General features: G+C 60.9%; 7 protein-coding genes across 7 annotated transcripts; all 7 read right to left on the bottom strand.

Moving 5' to 3' along the window:
- Positions 1-606: 606 nt before the first annotated feature.
- LINJ_28_0460 (conserved hypothetical protein) lies at positions 607-1635 on the bottom strand (the record flags this gene model as incomplete). The annotated part of the gene is made up of 1 exon (XM_001470041.1): positions 607-1635. One exon carries the CDS (start codon positions 1633-1635, stop codon positions 607-609), a length of 1029 nt encoding a protein of 342 aa, XP_001470078.1.
- Positions 1636-2568: 933 nt separating this feature from the next.
- Positions 2569-3522, bottom strand: LINJ_28_0450 (conserved hypothetical protein; the record flags this gene model as incomplete). The annotated part of the gene is made up of 1 exon (XM_001470040.1): positions 2569-3522. The coding sequence occupies one exon, from the start codon at positions 3520-3522 to the stop codon at positions 2569-2571; it is 954 nt and encodes a 317-aa protein (XP_001470077.1).
- A 1232-nt stretch (positions 3523-4754) lies between these two features.
- LINJ_28_0440 (conserved hypothetical protein) lies at positions 4755-6656 on the bottom strand (the record flags this gene model as incomplete). The annotated part of the gene is made up of 1 exon (XM_001470039.1): positions 4755-6656. The coding sequence occupies one exon, from the start codon at positions 6654-6656 to the stop codon at positions 4755-4757; it is 1902 nt and encodes a 633-aa protein (XP_001470076.1).
- A 973-nt stretch (positions 6657-7629) lies between these two features.
- Positions 7630-8388, bottom strand: LINJ_28_0430 (conserved hypothetical protein; the record flags this gene model as incomplete). The annotated part of the gene is made up of 1 exon (XM_001470038.1): positions 7630-8388. One exon carries the CDS (start codon positions 8386-8388, stop codon positions 7630-7632), a length of 759 nt encoding a protein of 252 aa, XP_001470075.1.
- A 638-nt stretch (positions 8389-9026) lies between these two features.
- LINJ_28_0420 (conserved hypothetical protein) lies at positions 9027-9677 on the bottom strand (the record flags this gene model as incomplete). Its single annotated transcript, XM_001470037.1, has 1 exon — positions 9027-9677. The coding sequence occupies one exon, from the start codon at positions 9675-9677 to the stop codon at positions 9027-9029; it is 651 nt and encodes a 216-aa protein (XP_001470074.1).
- A 1600-nt stretch (positions 9678-11277) lies between these two features.
- LINJ_28_0410 (phosphoadenosine phosphosulfate reductase-like protein) lies at positions 11278-11925 on the bottom strand (the record flags this gene model as incomplete). The annotated part of the gene is made up of 1 exon (XM_001470036.1): positions 11278-11925. One exon carries the CDS (start codon positions 11923-11925, stop codon positions 11278-11280), a length of 648 nt encoding a protein of 215 aa, XP_001470073.1.
- A 1442-nt stretch (positions 11926-13367) lies between these two features.
- On the bottom strand, positions 13368-14930 carry LINJ_28_0400 (conserved hypothetical protein; the record flags this gene model as incomplete). Its single annotated transcript, XM_001470035.1, has 1 exon — positions 13368-14930. One exon carries the CDS (start codon positions 14928-14930, stop codon positions 13368-13370), a length of 1563 nt encoding a protein of 520 aa, XP_001470072.1.
- Positions 14931-16382: the final 1452 nt, after the last annotated feature.

Here is a 16382-nt window from a genome sequence, read left to right as displayed (position 1 = left end):
GTAGCAGCCGGTGCTCGAGATTTGGAGGGGGCGAGGGGCCGGGGCCGAGTCGTAACCCAGAAGTGTCTGTCACGCAGTCGCCCGGCAGCCGCTCGGCGTTGGCCCAGGAGCCCCCCACCCCTCCCGCGTTTGCCTTCCACCCTCTTTCGCCCACCTAACGAAGAGCATCGGAAAGAAAAGGTCAGACCCTCCTCCGATTGTCTGTGACACAGCGTACACACACACACACACACACACTTTTGACTCTGTCCGTGCACCGGTGCTGTGTCATTGGTCAACACAAATGCAGCAGACATGCAAAGGAAAACGATGCGTCGCGTTCTCAGCAGCGCGTGCAGCTGTGAGTAAGACGGAAGTGCCACGCAGGCGGCACCGTGACAGCGCGGCAGAGGCGGCGAATCATGCTGGCCAACGGCAGGGGCGGGGTGGGAGAGAGACAACGCGATGGTACAAAGACCAAGTAAGCGAAGTAGGTGCTGCTCTTGCGAAAGGGCGGGCCCCGTCATCTACCGAGCCTCGTCCCCTGAGCTCCACGCTTCTGTCTTCACTTCTCTGATCACCTGCCTGTGCCTGTGGTCGCGCAACACGCCTGATTCTTGGAGTCCTTCACGCATCGGTGTGCAGGACAGCTCCGACTCGCTCTGTGACGGCGTCCACAAAGTCGAAGCACTGCCCCAGGCTCTCCTCCGCGGCGTCAACGGCGGCGTCGCCGTCGCACGTTGGCGCCGCAGCTGCAGACACATCATTCCAGCCGGTCGTGAAGAGCTGCACTGTCTGTGGAGAGGCCACGGGAGAAGTGTGAGGGTAGAGAGGGCTGCTAGCGACCGCGCACGTCGCCCACGACGTGACGCCGACCTCGACAGACTTGGCCAGCAGTCGCGCTGTGCAGCCGGACTCCTCTGGCAGTGCCAGTGCCAGCAACCCTGATGGCACGCCTACCGCTAAAGCCGTCTTGGACGCCGTCTCCAGCCAGCGAGGAGTCAGGCCTGTCACGGCGGCCTCCCACATCACGCTCTCGCACCCGCCCGTCTGCCGAAGCAGTTGGCTCGTGTACTCCGCAACGCGGATCGGTGGCACATGCGTGCCTTCGTACGCACACGTGAGCGCCGACCGCATCCAAGCGCGCCACCGAACACGACCGTCTGCCCCGACCACGTCCAGCACCCCTGGCAGCACCTCTGCATAAAACGTGTCCACAGTGATGCCGAAATCGAGCTGTGCTACAAGAGGTCCAGCCGGAACGGGAACGCACAAGGTGCGGTAGGCGCCGCCGTAGCAGTCGCTACTCACGAGGCGTGCCACGTCCCCGGCCGTGACCAGGGTCACCAGGCGCTGCTCCTTGAGTGCCACGTCCCAGGCTGGCCATGGCCACTGCGTCAGCGCGCCACTGGCAGTCCGCTTCGCCTCTGTCCTGCAGGACTCCACATAGTGCACGAGTGAGGCGGGGACGAGAACCTCGTTGGCGCTGGTGAGAGTGAGGGCACCGGCCACGATGTCCACAGCGACGTCTGCCAGCGGCGGTGTCCAGCTCTCTCGATCGGCCCTCCGCATCGCTGAGCGAAGTGCACACGGCCCGCACTCCAGCATCTTGACGCGCTGCGCCGTCGCGCTCAGTGGAATCATGGAGGACGACATGGCGGAGAGGAAAGCGCCGGAGTGTGTGCGAGGAGGTAGGGAGTGAGGGGGGAGCGTAGACGTTTGACAACGCCTCCTATGCGGCGGATTTTGCGCGTGCGCTGTACTTGAAGTCGCTGCAGTCCTTGTTCGCGGCGATTCCTTGGCGCGCGCGAGAAGTTCGAGAGGAGGGGGCGGGGTGGTGGTGGAAGGGCAAGAATACAGGAAGGAGAGAAAAATAAGGCGGAGGAGGGGCTGCACGTGTGTGTTCCTGCATCGGAAACGTGCTTGGCGGGGGCACTGTAGATCACCACCCGCCTCGCTGATGTCCCCAGGGACATCGCAGAGGCGTTTAGCAATGATGCGACGTGCCAGCGGAAGTGTATCAGGTGAGAGGTCCTTCTCCAGATCCCCTTTCGTATCCTCGTCGTCGTTGCCGCTCCGCTCAGCAGACGCGGACACCAGAGGGGAGAAGCACATGCACACAGTCCGCATGGAGACGGACTCGACTCTGCGCACCCTAGACGGCTGCACCGTGGCGTCTGTGCGTGCATGTTTCTCCTCCTTTTCCGTTTTCTCGGATGAAGTACGTGGGGTTGTGGAGGCACACGACCACCGACGCAAAGAGTAGACCGGAGAGAAGGGGTGGGTAGGTGATGATCGAATCAACGCACAACAACGAGGGCGAGAGAGAGACATCAGCCGAGCACACAGGCACATTCATGCGCAGAGGGACGGGAGAGGGAGTGGAGGAGAGAAAGAGATGACTGCTGAGCACTGGCGACGCGAGTGAGAGTCAGCCGTTTCGCCACTACAGTAGCGGATCTCTTTCTCGGCACACGCACACAGTCACACGCCTCCCTCTCCGCTACCGGTCGCGTTATGTTTACGTTTGAGCCTTCGCGTCGGCGTTTTGTTTGCCCTCACTCGTACAAGCGTCATCTTTTGAAGTTCTTACTTCTCGTGCAGCTTCTCCGTCTTTGGCACCGCTGCAAAAGGCTTTAGCCTCCAGCATGCCTTCACGAAGAGAGGCCAGGCAAGCAGTACTGACATGTGTGCCAAGTCCAGCATCGCCTGCGAGGGCACCTCATCGTACACGGAACTGACCAGGCACGCTAGGGCCATCACACACGGCACAGCGAGCACGCACCGCCACCGGTAGCCGCAGCCCCACAGCTGGTCCAGCACGGGAGACACACACCACACCGCCAGCAGCGGGCACAACACCCGAATGACGCTGCAGACGTGGTGGAGGGCAAATGGCAAGTCGCATTCCCACCGGTGACTATATGGAGAGAGGCCGCAGCAGGCGAAGAGCAACGAGCTCTGCGTGAATAACGCGCCCACGGACAGCAGCGACAAGCCAACGCCGCACAACGCGATAAATTGGCGCGCTGCTCCACCAATGGTGTAGGTCAGAGTCAGCGTGTACGCTGCCCCGACGGCATGCGGGACAGCCAGTGGCACGCAGACGCGCATCAAGAAGGAGACGCCGTTCTCGCCGTACCGGCGCCCGTACAGCTCGAGCTGCCACGGCGTGGTGGGGTAATCGAGCCGGTAAGAACGATGGAGCCCCTTCATCATACGCGCGACGATCAAGCACAAATAGACGATGGCAAGCATATTGGGGTAAAACAACCAGTGGCTACGCCACCTTTCCGCGTGTGCAGTTCCTTGCAAAACATCATTGGGGGTGTCGTCGAGCTCCTCCCACCGGTTCATGTTTGCTCGGCGCCTCCGGAAGCCAATGGTGCGGTCGTCCTCCTGGCCATCTTCCGTCAACCCGCGCACCCACCGCGCACTTTGAGGTTTGGTCTTGAAGATGCGTTGCGTGTAGTCGTGTGTGCTCTGCACGACACTCACGCTATCATCATCATCGTGCGACCAGCGCGGTCGGGCGGCATGCATCGGCTGCGATGCGGCTGCTGTCACGCGACCCTCAAGCGGCACTGACGAGCAGGGTGGTGACGGTGTGTCGGAGTTCATTCTTCGACCGGTGGCCGGCGACGACTATTCAGCACGATACCAGCACACGAACAAGAAGGCAGCGCGAGTACACGCAGACACCGACACGCGCCAAAGCAACCCGGCCAATGAAAAGCGAGGCGAAGGAGGGGTGGGCTAGGAGAGCCAACGGGATAGATAGAAGGCGGCAATCGTGGACTGTGGCGCTGCCAAGTCCGTCGACAGGTGCACGGCAGGAACAGCGACGACGGCGCAGCCGAGAAAAGGACGAGGGAATGGGGCCCGCAATGATTGATATCGGCCGCTCACCAGTAAAACGAGGGAGACACAACGCAAAAAAAAAGAAGAAAAAGGAGGGGGTGAGATCGTGGGGGCTAGACGAGGCAGACCATTGAGGAGGACAGACGGCGGTCTCACCAACTTATGCAGAAGCAACCTCACGCGTTTCTGGACAAACGCGGGCAGGTGGTGAGGGGAGCCTCTCACCACCTGCCAAAACAGAGAAGTGCGTGTGCTCGTGTGTACGACAAGCAGCGCAGGTCGTAATTCCCTTTTCGCAGTCGCACTTCTTACGCGAGGGAACGTTCGCGAGAGAGGAGAGAAGAGAGACAGAGAAAGGGAGGGGGAGACTCAACGACGCCGCGGCTGCCCCCGTACGTTAAGGAACATGTGGGCTGGTGGAAAAGCGCTGCACAGGGCCCATCTGTCCGTTGGGGCTGCGGAGAGGAGACCTGGAGGTGCATGCACACAGCTGCGGGCACAACATCTCACACTGTGCAGGAGGAGAGGGAGGTGCGGAGTCCACAGTAGACATAGGCCACAGAAAGGCAAACGGAGCAGTTGGCATACGGACACGCACACCCAAGACGCGTGTGTTCGTGGCGAGCGGTTGGGTCGGGAAGAAACGGCAAGACAGGAGCTGCGCTCTTTTCCTTCTTCTTTGGTGGTGGTTTAAATGCCGGCGCGCGCACGCACCCGTTACACGTAGAAACTAGTTGAAAGTTACCGAGAGCAGCAGTCACTAGCCCACGCCCCGGCACACCACCTTCAGTGCCATCGCTTAGGGGACTCCACACGCTCTCTCCCTTGCGTCGTGGAATCTCCACCACCCTCCGCAGAGAAGGGAGGTGGAGGGGGGATGCGCCGCGCAGTTGGTGGCGCTTATATTACCACTCTTACTCGGTGCGGTGACGCGGTTCGTAGAAGCCGCCGCCCATGCCACCGCGTCCTCGGGCGCCATCAAGCAACCGGCCGAAGCCGAAGCCGCGGTCGCGGCCCATGCCACGACCACGCATCGGACTACCGTTTTCGCCGAGGCCGTCGCGCTGACGCTTGCGGGCGATCCGCACCGCATCGGCATCGTGGCGGAAACTGCACCGCGTCCCCTTATCGCACTCCCCAAACCGGAGAAACGTGCGGCACACTGGAATCTCGTTTGGCGTGCAGTGCCAGTAGGGGCACTCCTCGGCGTTCAGGCAGCGGCCCTGAAGGAAGCGCCGGCACGGCACGCGACTCAGACGCTCCAATTCCTCCGGCTCCATCTCGCTCCGCTTGCGCATCTGCGGCCGCTCGCGCGGCACGCGAGTCTTCTTCGAGCGGAAACTGCTGCGAATTGCCTCCTTGTCTTCCTCCGTTACGAGGGTGAAGCGGTGCAGCTCGGATGCATGCACGACAACGAACACAGGGAACTCGCTGACGAAGAAAAGCCGGCGCAGATTCTCGTTGAGGGTATCGTAAGGGTCGAGCAAGAAGTACCGCGCGTTGTTGCCCAGCCGTTCCGCCTTGGACAAAATCACATACTTTTCCCGTGTCAGGAAGTCCTGCACGAACGCTTGATGCTGCGCCTCTCGTGGGGTCACTGGCTCGATAGGCGGCATTGGCAACACCACCTCGTAGGCGCGCAGCGGGAGCAGCTCTGCCGGGGCACTCAGTGGACATTCCCTTCTGCTTGCTGCGGCCTCAGCCTCTACAGCGGCGACCGTAGGCGGTGGTACATCGCCCTCACCCTCGTCGCTCGCCACCCTCGTTACCTCTGCCGTGGGCAAGACATCCACACCTGTAGGGGGTGCCGCTGCCGATCCGGCATCCGCTGCAGTTTCCAGCGGTGCCGCCGCACTGTCGTGCGGCGTCGGGTCCGTTTCGTCGGGCACCTCTCCCTCGCCACCCTTCGCGGTCTTTGTCGCTGATTCGCCCACGTATTTGGAAGCCCGGTTGTACCGCCGGTTGATGTGGTAACAGAGAAGTGGCGGGTTGGTGGCCCAGCAGTACTTGAGAATGTCGCCAAGCCGGTGGCGCTCGCTGCCCCAGTCTGTGGAGATGGTCGTCACCTCAGCCCCGTCATGAGCGCTCCTAAATTCAAACTCGCAACGCCACACAATCGTGTTCGTCTTGCGATCAAGCCGACTCGTGTTCTCGTCTCGTTTGCGCATCCCCTCCGACATGATCTGGCAGATGACACCGCGGCGCCGCGCCGCTTCACGCAAGGCGTGCAGGGGAGGAGGCAGCGCCTTGTAGTTGTACCGCCATGACGTACGGGGAAAGCAGCGCTCGATGTTGTCGATGACGCGACGGCAGTTCTCTAGGAAGTGGTAGTCGCGCTGCAGTTGCCGATCCGTGAATTCGCTGAGCGGCACCTTGACGGCTACATCCCGCACACCGGTGCACTTGAAGTCTTCTTTGTGCACCCGTACGCATATCATGCTGCACGTCCGACGCCCACAGCCGGGGCACGTGTACATGGCGTGCGTCCCGCAGACGCAACAGTCGCTGGCCTTGCTCTGCGTCTGCTGCTCCGCATGAGGCGTTGGGGAGATGTGTGAGGTCTCGAGGTCACTGAGGAGCGCGGCGCTCAGCGTGACTCTGGAGGCCTCGTCTACGTCACCTGAAGCCCGAAAGTAAGGTTCGTCGCGCGGCTCATCGTTGCCATCGCCGCCTCCGCCGTCGTCCTTGTGGCTGTCGTGGTCCGAGTCGTTGTTGCCGTCGCTGGCGCTATCTTCGCTGCCGCAGTGCTGGAAGCCGCCGTCACTCCCCCGCGCGTCTCTGAGATGCGAGCTGCAAGTGTCTTCGCAGTCGTGCATGTACTCGTGCGGTGCCTCGTACCCCTCACTCCCAGCATCGAGGTGTGGGGCTGCAGAGCTCGCGGACCTTGCCCTCAATGCCGCTAGTCGATTCATCACGGCTCTGGCGCAGACGCTACGAGGGGCAAAGAGGAAAATGGGGACGCAGGAAAAAGGGGGCGCGGCGATAAGACAGGTGGGGCTGTGATGACACGGTCGCCGCCTTTCCCACGCTGAACAGCACGTGCTTAGCAGGCCCACTAGATGCTTTAAAAGGCGGCAAGGGAGGCCCGCGAGGAGCGAGAACGCGCGCGAGAGCAGGAGGTGTGGTGACGAGAGGGAAGTCACCGGCTTTGTACGCCACGACTGCACCTCTGTTCAGTCTTGTGCTTCTCTGCCGGCGGTGAATGCTTCTCTTGGCTGTCTACTCACCTACGTTGGCGAGCAGACGCGATCACGTGTGTGAGTGTGCGTGTGTATGCGTTTCGAGTGAAGAGCAAGCGAGTGCCCAGGAGTGAGAGGAAGAGTTCGGGATGAGAGTGCGCCGATATGCGCGCATACCAGTGCTGCGGCTGCGGTGCGAAAGGGAACGAAGAGAATAGAGAGTCAACGCGCAGCTCTCGAGGCGAAAATCGACGGTTTGGGGTGAGAGGTGGGGAAAGGAATAGCAGACGCGTCTGATAGCTGTGACCGTCTACTGTGACGCCCCCCCATACGTCGACTGTGAGCGACAATACCAAGTGCGCCAGCTACCGCGGGGAAGTCGGCACGAAACGTGGCACTGCAGGGCCCACATCCCTCGCTTTCTCTCTACAGCGCACTGTGCTGCGTAGTCTTCCACGAAGAGACATAGGACGACTAGGTGGGGGAGGGGGTTGCGGAAAGTGACGCCCACACGTGGATAGAGGTTTCCTGGTAATGTACATGTCAGTGGATGCAAGGGTGACGGCGACCGTGACACCGTGCCGCAGAGGGCGCATCTTGCACGGTTCCTTCACATGCCGGACAGCACAGAGGCCGCTATCAGTCGCCAGCGGCCCTCTGCTGAGGCAACGGTGATCGGCGCAGCCGACTCCGCTCCCGGCTTCTCGCCGTCCATGTCGATTCTGTACTTTCTATGCGCGTACGATAGCGCCACCTCCATGAGCTCCGGGGTCATGTAGGGTATCACCACGACCGGGTACATCGGTGTCCCATCGACACTCTCCATGGGCGCCAGCGGGCTGATGGGCTTTGGGACGATGACTGGCGCCCCCTTGCGGTCGCCATAGCTGGACACCTGCTTCGACGACGGACGGTCTGCCTTGCTTGGCGAGATGGCCTCCGCGGCTCTCAGGCGCTTCTGGTAGTGCTCCGCGACTAGAGTGACTGGGATGTGGCGCAGTGCCTCGAGAGGCGAGGCATCATCGGCGTCCGTGAACGGCATGAAGGTTATCACGGTTGGGTCGGTGGCAAGCGGGCCACCAGCGTCTCGGCTGTGTGAGTCTGCTTCCATGCAATGCACTGCGGTCATCTCCGCTGTCGTGCCGTCGCTCATGGTGCTCTCCTCGTTTCGACTTTGCAGCACGATGCGGCGCACGGCGCCTTCCCAGACTTGCAACAGGTCACGACAGTGGTCGCTAATGATGGCGCAGTTACGCTCCACGAGGAACGTCTCGCCCGACGTGCACGCGACCAGCACCATGTCCTCTGGCCCTACCGCCGTGCAGGTCGGCAGCGGCACCGCCTCTGTTGGGTTGGCTTTCCTCTTCATGAGCCGCTGCGCAATGTGTGTGTGTGTGTGTGTGTCTGCGTCTGTGTCGTGCAGTGCGCAACTCTGGTGAACACACCAAAGGAGAGAGGCACATAAGTTGCAAGGAGGGAGCGAGTATACTCAACGAGGAGACGCGCATGCATACGGACGATGAAGAGAACGATGCAAGCCGATGGGCCACGTCACGGATGAGTCACTCGCAGTGCAGAAAACGTCCGTGAGCAAGCGAGTACACGGCATGTGAAACGCGCCGTACATCCATCCGCTAAAAGTCACCGCCCTGGGCATCACGGGCGAGGTGTGTGAGAATTTCAGAAGTAGCAGGCTGCACAGACACTTCCCTTCTACGCCCGTAGCGCGTTCTCTCGGCTCTGTCTATCAAAAACAGCACGCGCACACAAAGACGGCGACGCGGCTGCTTTGGTTTCAACGCGTATCGACTTGTGTGTGCGTGTCGGACATCTGCGGCAGGTTCATCCGCAGTCGCCTCATGAACCAACCTCTCCTGTGCATACATATATCCAAGATAGATCCAAAGGCAAGCAGTGTGGAGCCGCAGCATCGACGCACTCGACGGGCCGAGTCACACCGCTGCGCCGCTGTACATGTCTGTCAATGTGCGCGTGCGTTTAATGCTTTTAGCACTCCAGCGCCGCTGCAACACGCATCACCTCCAGCGCGGCAGTGGTGGGCACCTCAAATGCTGGCCGCTCCTCCGATACACGGCGGTTGTAGCGGTGCTTGAAGTAGAGGTACGACACAAGAACGTTTAGCTGATCGCCCTTGAGACGCGGAAATAAGACACGCACCGAGTTGTCCGTCCGAAGCGTCTCCTTGAGAGTGGCTGGGTACTGCGGATCCGGGGCCATCGCATTCTCGATCCCCGTCTCTACTGGTGCTGCACCGGCGCCTTGTGGCACGCCGTCGCCCTCATTCTCCTTGCTCCCACCTCCTCCGTCGCCAGCGGCCGGATCCACCGCTGCTGCGATAGGCTGCCCGGATGCGAGGGCCCCGTCCACGGCATTTATGCTGGGCGACGAGGCACCGGTGCACGATGGCTCGTCCTCCTTGAAAAACGCCACCAAGACGTTTTCCGTAAAGAGTGGGACGCGCTTGCGAAACGCGAGCCGCAACACAGGCGACTCCATCAAGCAGTCCCGGTGCACAAACGCCTCCTCGCCGCTACTCGTGGCCAGTACGACGTAGTCCTTTGGGTTCATGTACACGGTGTCGATGTAGGACGGCGGCGGCGGAGCCGTCCACATCGCATCAAAGGGCTGCCCGCTCATCTTGCCGTTGTTGTAGTGATCGCGGCGCCTCCGATCTCAACGCTGTGTGCTAATCCGATGCTCCTTTTCTATCGCTGCGAACGTGCGTAGTGGGCGTGGCCAGATCCAGTGTGTGTGTGTGTGTGTGTGTATTTTTCAAAACGCCGTCCAAGAACGGGCTGCAGGGCGTGGCGGCGCGAGGGAGACGAAGACAGGAAAGAGATGCGGTGCAACAAGACGGAAGCGGGCACGTGCGCGAGGTGGCGAGCTCGGCTCCACCGCCTTTTTTCGTTTTATTTTCTTTTCGCGACATGAGGGAGAGTGGAAGAGAGCCACAAAGTAACGTTCACAGTACACGTCCCTGCCCTCCCGTCCCCCTCACACACACACGCACACGTAAGTATGAGCACCCAAAAGGGTGCACAGTGGTGCCTCCGAGAAGCGCGTACACGAACAGTCCAGCTGGTATGCCGGGTCTTCTTTTTTTATGCCTATTTAGTGCCGTATTTCGCCACCGCCCATTATCTAACTGCGTCGCTCGCACGCTTCTACCGCATTGACGGTGAGCGCAAGTATTCAGGTAGTTTTTGTATCCTTTCTCAGCACCTTGCCCTCCACCCCACCCACCAAAACCTCTGGGCAGGGCATGAAAGAGGAAGACAGAGGGGCGTAGGGGGGCCGGACCTCCACCGGTGAATACATCTGAGATGGAGGAAGGATAGCATCAGCATCACATGACTGAATGCAGCAACGATTAGGAGAGCGAGAAAGAGGGAGGGGCATACGCTTTAGGCTACCGCATGCATCCGCGTTTGGACGTGGGGCGCCCGTTACTGTGGAGACGTGGTCATATGAGTCGAATGTGTAGACATGTGTGCCACAGCCGTCACACCCCACACCACCGCATCAGCAGTAAGAACGCACTGAAACAACAAGGTGAAGGCGCGAAGACTGCACACGAGAAGCAGATACGGCTGCAGGGGCCCAGCAGAGCACTTCGTGCCGAAGCGCAACGCGCGAGAGAGCGTGTGGGAGGCACTTACATATGCGCACATCAAGCCATCATTGCGTTCTCCCGCGCTGTGCGCTCTTCGTGCCGTTGAAGAGAACTTAGAGGAGCAGCATGGACGCATGGAAGGCGGTCATTCCCGGTGATGCCCCTCTCTCCCCCTCCACACAGTCGCACACAAAGCCGCGTTCTCTCACCGAAAGAGCCAGGCAATGCACTCCAGCAGAGCACAGCAGTTCAGGCAGATACGACGACGACACAGCAAACAGATGTGCCCCACAAGCAACAAAGAGAGCGAGAGAAGAGGGTGCACGGCATCCCCCGCGGTCCACGATAGCTCCTCTCCAGTCAGCATAGCACCGCTGCTTCTACAGTGCGGAGACGGACGCACGCGCGGCTCTCCTCATATACTTGACGGCGGTGCAGGAGGCAGAATGGAGACCGAAAAAAAAAAAGAAAATCAGCCGCGGCACAACCTTCACGCAGCCGTAAAGGGGTCCTACACACGGGACGCGTGTTGGGCAGGCAGGTGCGCACGTCTGGCCCCCGCCAGAACGGTACACGATGATGAGAGCAATCGGCAGTCACCTGCCGCTGTTGCTGCGCTTCTTCTCATTCCGTTTGGCGCCCTTCCCTTTCTGCGTTGTCGCACGTCAGTTCCCAAGCTGGCCGGTAGCTCCCGTCATCCCGCCTCAAGAGCGGGTTGCGGTTTGTATCTGCACTTCGGCCCACTGATGAGTAGCCGCTCTCGTACAGGCTGCACTGCGGGATGCACATGAGCCTGGTGTACGCCCACACATCGTTCACGGACCAGTGAAAGAGGGGGCATGCGCGCAAGAAGTCTGGCCAGCCTGGCGTCGTTTTCTCCACTGCCTCCTTCTGATACCGGCCGTGCGGGTCCGTCTTGCGCGTGCCCATGAAGACCACCTTGAGCGGGTGTTTCTCCGTGAGCGTCCATAGGCTGAGTCGCATGTCCTGCGACGCACCCTGGTGCACTAGTGGCAGACCTCGCGCAACCTCCTGCATGTACCACGCGCGAAACTTGCGCAGCTCGTCAAACTCATCATTGTGTTCAACCACAAAGATGCAGCACTGCGCCAGCACCGGTGCTGTCACAGCGCTACGAAGCAACTCGAACATCACCACGCTGTCCTTTCCGCCGTTAAACGCAACTCCGATCTCGGAAGGCGCGTAGCGCTTGAAGATGTCTCGAATGAGGTACTCGGAGGCGTTGACGCGATCCATCAGCTGTGGTGACATGACCGGTAGAGCAGGCTGCTCTGTCCCCTGGACAGCACACTCATCATCACGGCATCCGCTCTCACCCGGCGAAGCCTGTGCTGCGGACGTGTCCTGCGGCATGAGCGACACGAAGCGAGGGGAGGGACGAGCGCGGGCGGTGCAAAATTAGTGTAGGCGGGGAGGGGCCGAGAAAACGATGCGAAAGCCACACAGGAAAAGAAGCCGTGCGGAAGCCAAAGAAGAGGGCTCTCGGGAAACCTATCGGCGTCCGCTCGCTCAAGAAACCCTCCGCGAGGGCAGCAGCAGTGTCAGCACGGAGAGCCGCTCGAGAAGAACACAGGATGGCAAGGCCGCGGCAACCGAGTCGGGGGCTATACAATGCCCAATGGCACGGTGGATGGGGTAGAAGAAGAAGGGGTAAGACGAGAAACGGAGTGGGCAAACAACAGCGTGCAGCAAGAGAAGAAAAAGAGCAGCGCCACTGCATCAATCGTCTCGTGCCCGGCAGCACCCGATTTGGCTCGCGTGTGTGCAAGACAGGTTGGTGAGGCAACAAGTCGGTTCTCTCTATCTGCGCGGATGTGTACGCATGCGCTCTGAGAAGCGGTGGCTAGGACTGCGTGAGTCTCTTCACCAGCTGCGCGTCCGGTATATCTTGTTGTTTGGTCTACAGGCCGGTGCGGTGGCACGGAAGACGTATGGGTGGAGGGCAACCGACGAAAGAACGACCGATAAGTTACGATGGGGCAACGAGCTGACGCCGGTGTGTGTGCACGCAACAACAATCTGGAAAGAGAGAGAGCGTGCGGACCAGCACACACGCTACAGCACGCGCAATGTGAAAGGTGGACTGAAGAGAGACGGGCCGTAGAGGCAGCACGGAAGAGGAGGAGAGCAGGTGAGCGAGCGGGAGAGAGAGATCGGTGTTTAGTCATGGGCAAAACGAAAGAAACGATGAGGGCAGTTGCAGAGAGAGGGGGGGAGTACCAGAGAGGAAGTGGTGCCACCGCGAATGCCTGTGCGCAACCATGGTGTGCGACGACCCCGCAAAGCATCAACGGCGCAGCTCCCTCGTTCCTCTTCTTTCCTACGCAAACGGATGCACACTGAACACCGAAAAAGGCGTTTGAGGGTTTCGAGAACGAACAAAAGGCGGCGGTGGGCGCAACATCACCAAAGTCCCGCACATCACATAAATGCTCCACAGCAGTTATAATCGCGGCTTCGCTGTTTCTCGTACTGGAAAAGAGCTGTGTCAGCTGCGAAGTGTACATGAAAAGGTGGAAAGCGCCTTTCTCATTGCCGTCCCAGTGTCGACTGGCCACCGCGCACCACTCATTTTTCGAATCTTAATCCTTTCTCCTCTGCCACGCGTGCAAGTGCAGAGTGGAGAGCAGCCGCACCTGTGGCACCCCCACCACCGCGCCCCGTCGCACTTTACCTCCAGGCACGATGGCCGTTCAGTTCATCGCCAGCGCAAAGGGTCGCACCAGCAAGTGCGCGAAGAGAGCGGAGGGCAGTGGCACTGAGCGCGAAACGGGAAACAAGACGGCGTCCTTCACGACGGCAGCACTCTCCCGCAGTGCCCGCTCCACATGCAAGGCGATGCTGCGCGCCACCAATGCATCATAAGCAGCAATGCCGTGCTCGCTGAAGCACTGCAGAGCTGTCCAGTAGAGCTTGCGCCGCGCAGGCGTGCTGTGTGTCGTCGGGAGGCCTAACCAGCTGCGCAGGCACAGCGACACGAGAAACACCACGTCCACCTGAGCGCTGGACAGCAGCGCGGTGCTTGCAGAGTGCTGCTGTTCCAGTTGCGCGCACACCGCCAACACGCGAGCCTCAGTGTTGGCATACGATGCCCACTCTTCGGCGCTGCGTCGTGCCAGACACTGCTCTACGTCGTGACGTGTGACTCGAAGCGCTGTCCGGTTCGCCAGCAGGCTTCTGGCGACCGCCGCCAGCGCCTTGGAGTGGGGCGGCGGCGACGCGACAGGAGCCTGTGCCTCGGATGGGGGCGCACTGTAGCTCGACGACAAGCGGCGGATCATCGCCTGCAGCTGCTGCGCCTCCTCCTCTGTCGCGGAGGAGGCGATGTCGCCCGTCGGCAGAGCATCGCCCTCGGTGAAGCTGTCTACGTCACACACCGTGTCGACCGTCAGCTCCGCCTCGAAGCCGTCCAGTAAAATCGCTGGCAGCCGTTTTCGACCCTTGCCGGAAGTCACAAAGCGCACCATAAAGTATATCGGGTCCACCCCGCGGCGCTCCTCACACAGCCGGCGCAGCTGAAGCATGCGCTGCTGTGCGACGGCTGGGTCGAACCACGCCCGGAACTCCGCAGACGGCCGCACGAGCACACAAAGGGCCATGGCGGAAAGCAACGTTAGAAGGGAATCTTCGCCGAAGGGCGGGCGGTTTGTCGGCACGGCGGCCGAAGCGGCGCTGCCGGCCGAGTCTGGAGTGAGCTGCGCCGGCGCAAGCCACAGGTCCGCGAGTTGCCCCCAAATCTCTTCCAGCAGCTCTCGACTTGGGTCACTTCCACCACCGCCGTCGTCGGCGGGCAAGGCGGTCGATCCAAGGAGAAGGTGGATGGACTGGTAGCAGGCGCCGGCGCGGGCGGCACGGGCAACACCGAACGCGTCTTCGCCAAAAGACAAGTCCGACCAGCCGACTTGCGGATACGCCTCCACGGGCAAGAGAAGCGGCCATCGCAGGCGCCGACTCTCTGCGCTCGGGCCGCCTCGAAGAAAGGCAAGCGAAGCAGCACGCGCGGCCTCAGCCAGGCCATCGCGAGCCACCGCGCATGTAGACCAGCGGAGCAGCAGTGCCACGCTGTGCGGGGTGAGGGAGCGCAGACAACCAGGCGGGCGCGACTTTTTCTTCGTGGATGGGCTGATCGACGTGGTCGAGACGGCCCACATCTCCGACGTCGCGTCGAAAGCGCCCCCACCAACTTCGACAATCGCGTTCAGCAGCTCCGTCCAGCGTGCCGGCGGGTCGGTGACGTCCTCTTTGACGGTCCGCATGTACGGCTGGAGCGCGGTCCACCCGGCTAGCGTGGTCGACACCCAAACCAGCTCAGTCCAGCGAAAAGCGCTTCCGCCGCCGCACACGTCATTTACGACAGCTGTGAGGGTGATCGGCAGCTTCGGGGCTTGCGCCTGAAGCAGCCGCGTCCAGCACTCGCGTACAACGTCTGAGACGTCGACGGTGAGAGCGCGGAACAGCGAGTGCGCTGACGACCGTCTTTCCTTGCGAGTTAGCAGCAACGCGCGAGATTGGGCAAAGAGCGGGCCGTCCACGAGCTTCCATGCGTACGGGCTGCAGCAGAGCGCCTTCTCGCCGGTGCCTATGAGCAACGTTGCCAAAAGGCGCAGGGCAAAGACGAACTGAGCGTCGTGCGCCGGCGACGTCACCGTTGGCGCCCAGCCGAGCACCACCTTCGAGGTCACCTCGAAGGTGGCTTCCTTGTCTGCCGGCGACAAAGAGCCAACACAGCGGCATAGAGCATGAGCACCCACTTCGTACAAGCCCGCGATGGTAGGCGGAGGCTTCGCCGAACGCGACAGCTGTAGTGGTGAGGCTGTTGAGACTTGGCGGCAGGGCCTCTCTGAGCGACCTCCCCGCTCTCTATCTGTGGGCGAACGAACCAAACAAAAACGTGAAGAATAGGAGGGAGGAGCAAGTGTGCAGCAGACGCTCCACAAGCCCCCTTTCTGCTCGTGGTCGTGCGCGATTCGGTGCGTGAGTGTGCCGGATGGCGACGCAGTAGATTCAGCAAGGCACACACACACACGCGCCCGACACACATGAACACGCGCAGAGATAGGCTCTCCCACGTACCGCAACTTACTTGGGGTAAACCGCAGCAGCGGCATTGAAAGAAGCAGAAGGACAAAGACGATCAGTGTACGATGGAATGAGAGGGAGAGGGAGAGGGAGGCGTCAAAGGATAACCTCAGGTCATCGAACATACCGTGGTGTAGTGAGTGGGCACTGGGGAGAGGGGAGAGGGGGGGTGCGGGCTCAGAGCCAGCAGGTCCCCTTCCTCATAAAGCTCATGCACGGCACGTGCGCAGAACGCATGCCACGGCAGATCCTTGCTGCGCGAGATGGAAAGAGGTGCAGGCACCACGCACACGCACGCAGTATTTGCGAGAGGCCGTAAGTCGAAGCACCAGACAGCACACGCTGCGGCCGCACCCTTCGCCCCAGTGCGCGCTCCTTGCCTCTTTCGTTGTGTGCGCCTCGAACCCACAAGCGCGCACATGTAGAAAACACAGACTCAACTTCTAGCCCGGTAAACGCGCACGCGCCACAGGAAAACAGAGGTAAAAAAAAAGCACCATACATAGGACAAGGAATCACGCAAGTTGACAGACGGCTAGAGGGGGGGGGAGAAGAGCGATTGAAGGGTGGAGGAATGCCAAGCAAAGGCACACATACACATCCACCCATCTGCACCTCTACCAGTCCGC

This window comes from Leishmania infantum, chromosome 28, assembly GCF_000002875.2.
Source record: "Leishmania infantum JPCM5 genome chromosome 28".
Taxonomy (NCBI): domain Eukaryota; phylum Euglenozoa; class Kinetoplastea; order Trypanosomatida; family Trypanosomatidae; genus Leishmania; species Leishmania infantum.
This window is presented reverse-complemented; position numbering and strand designations above follow the sequence as displayed.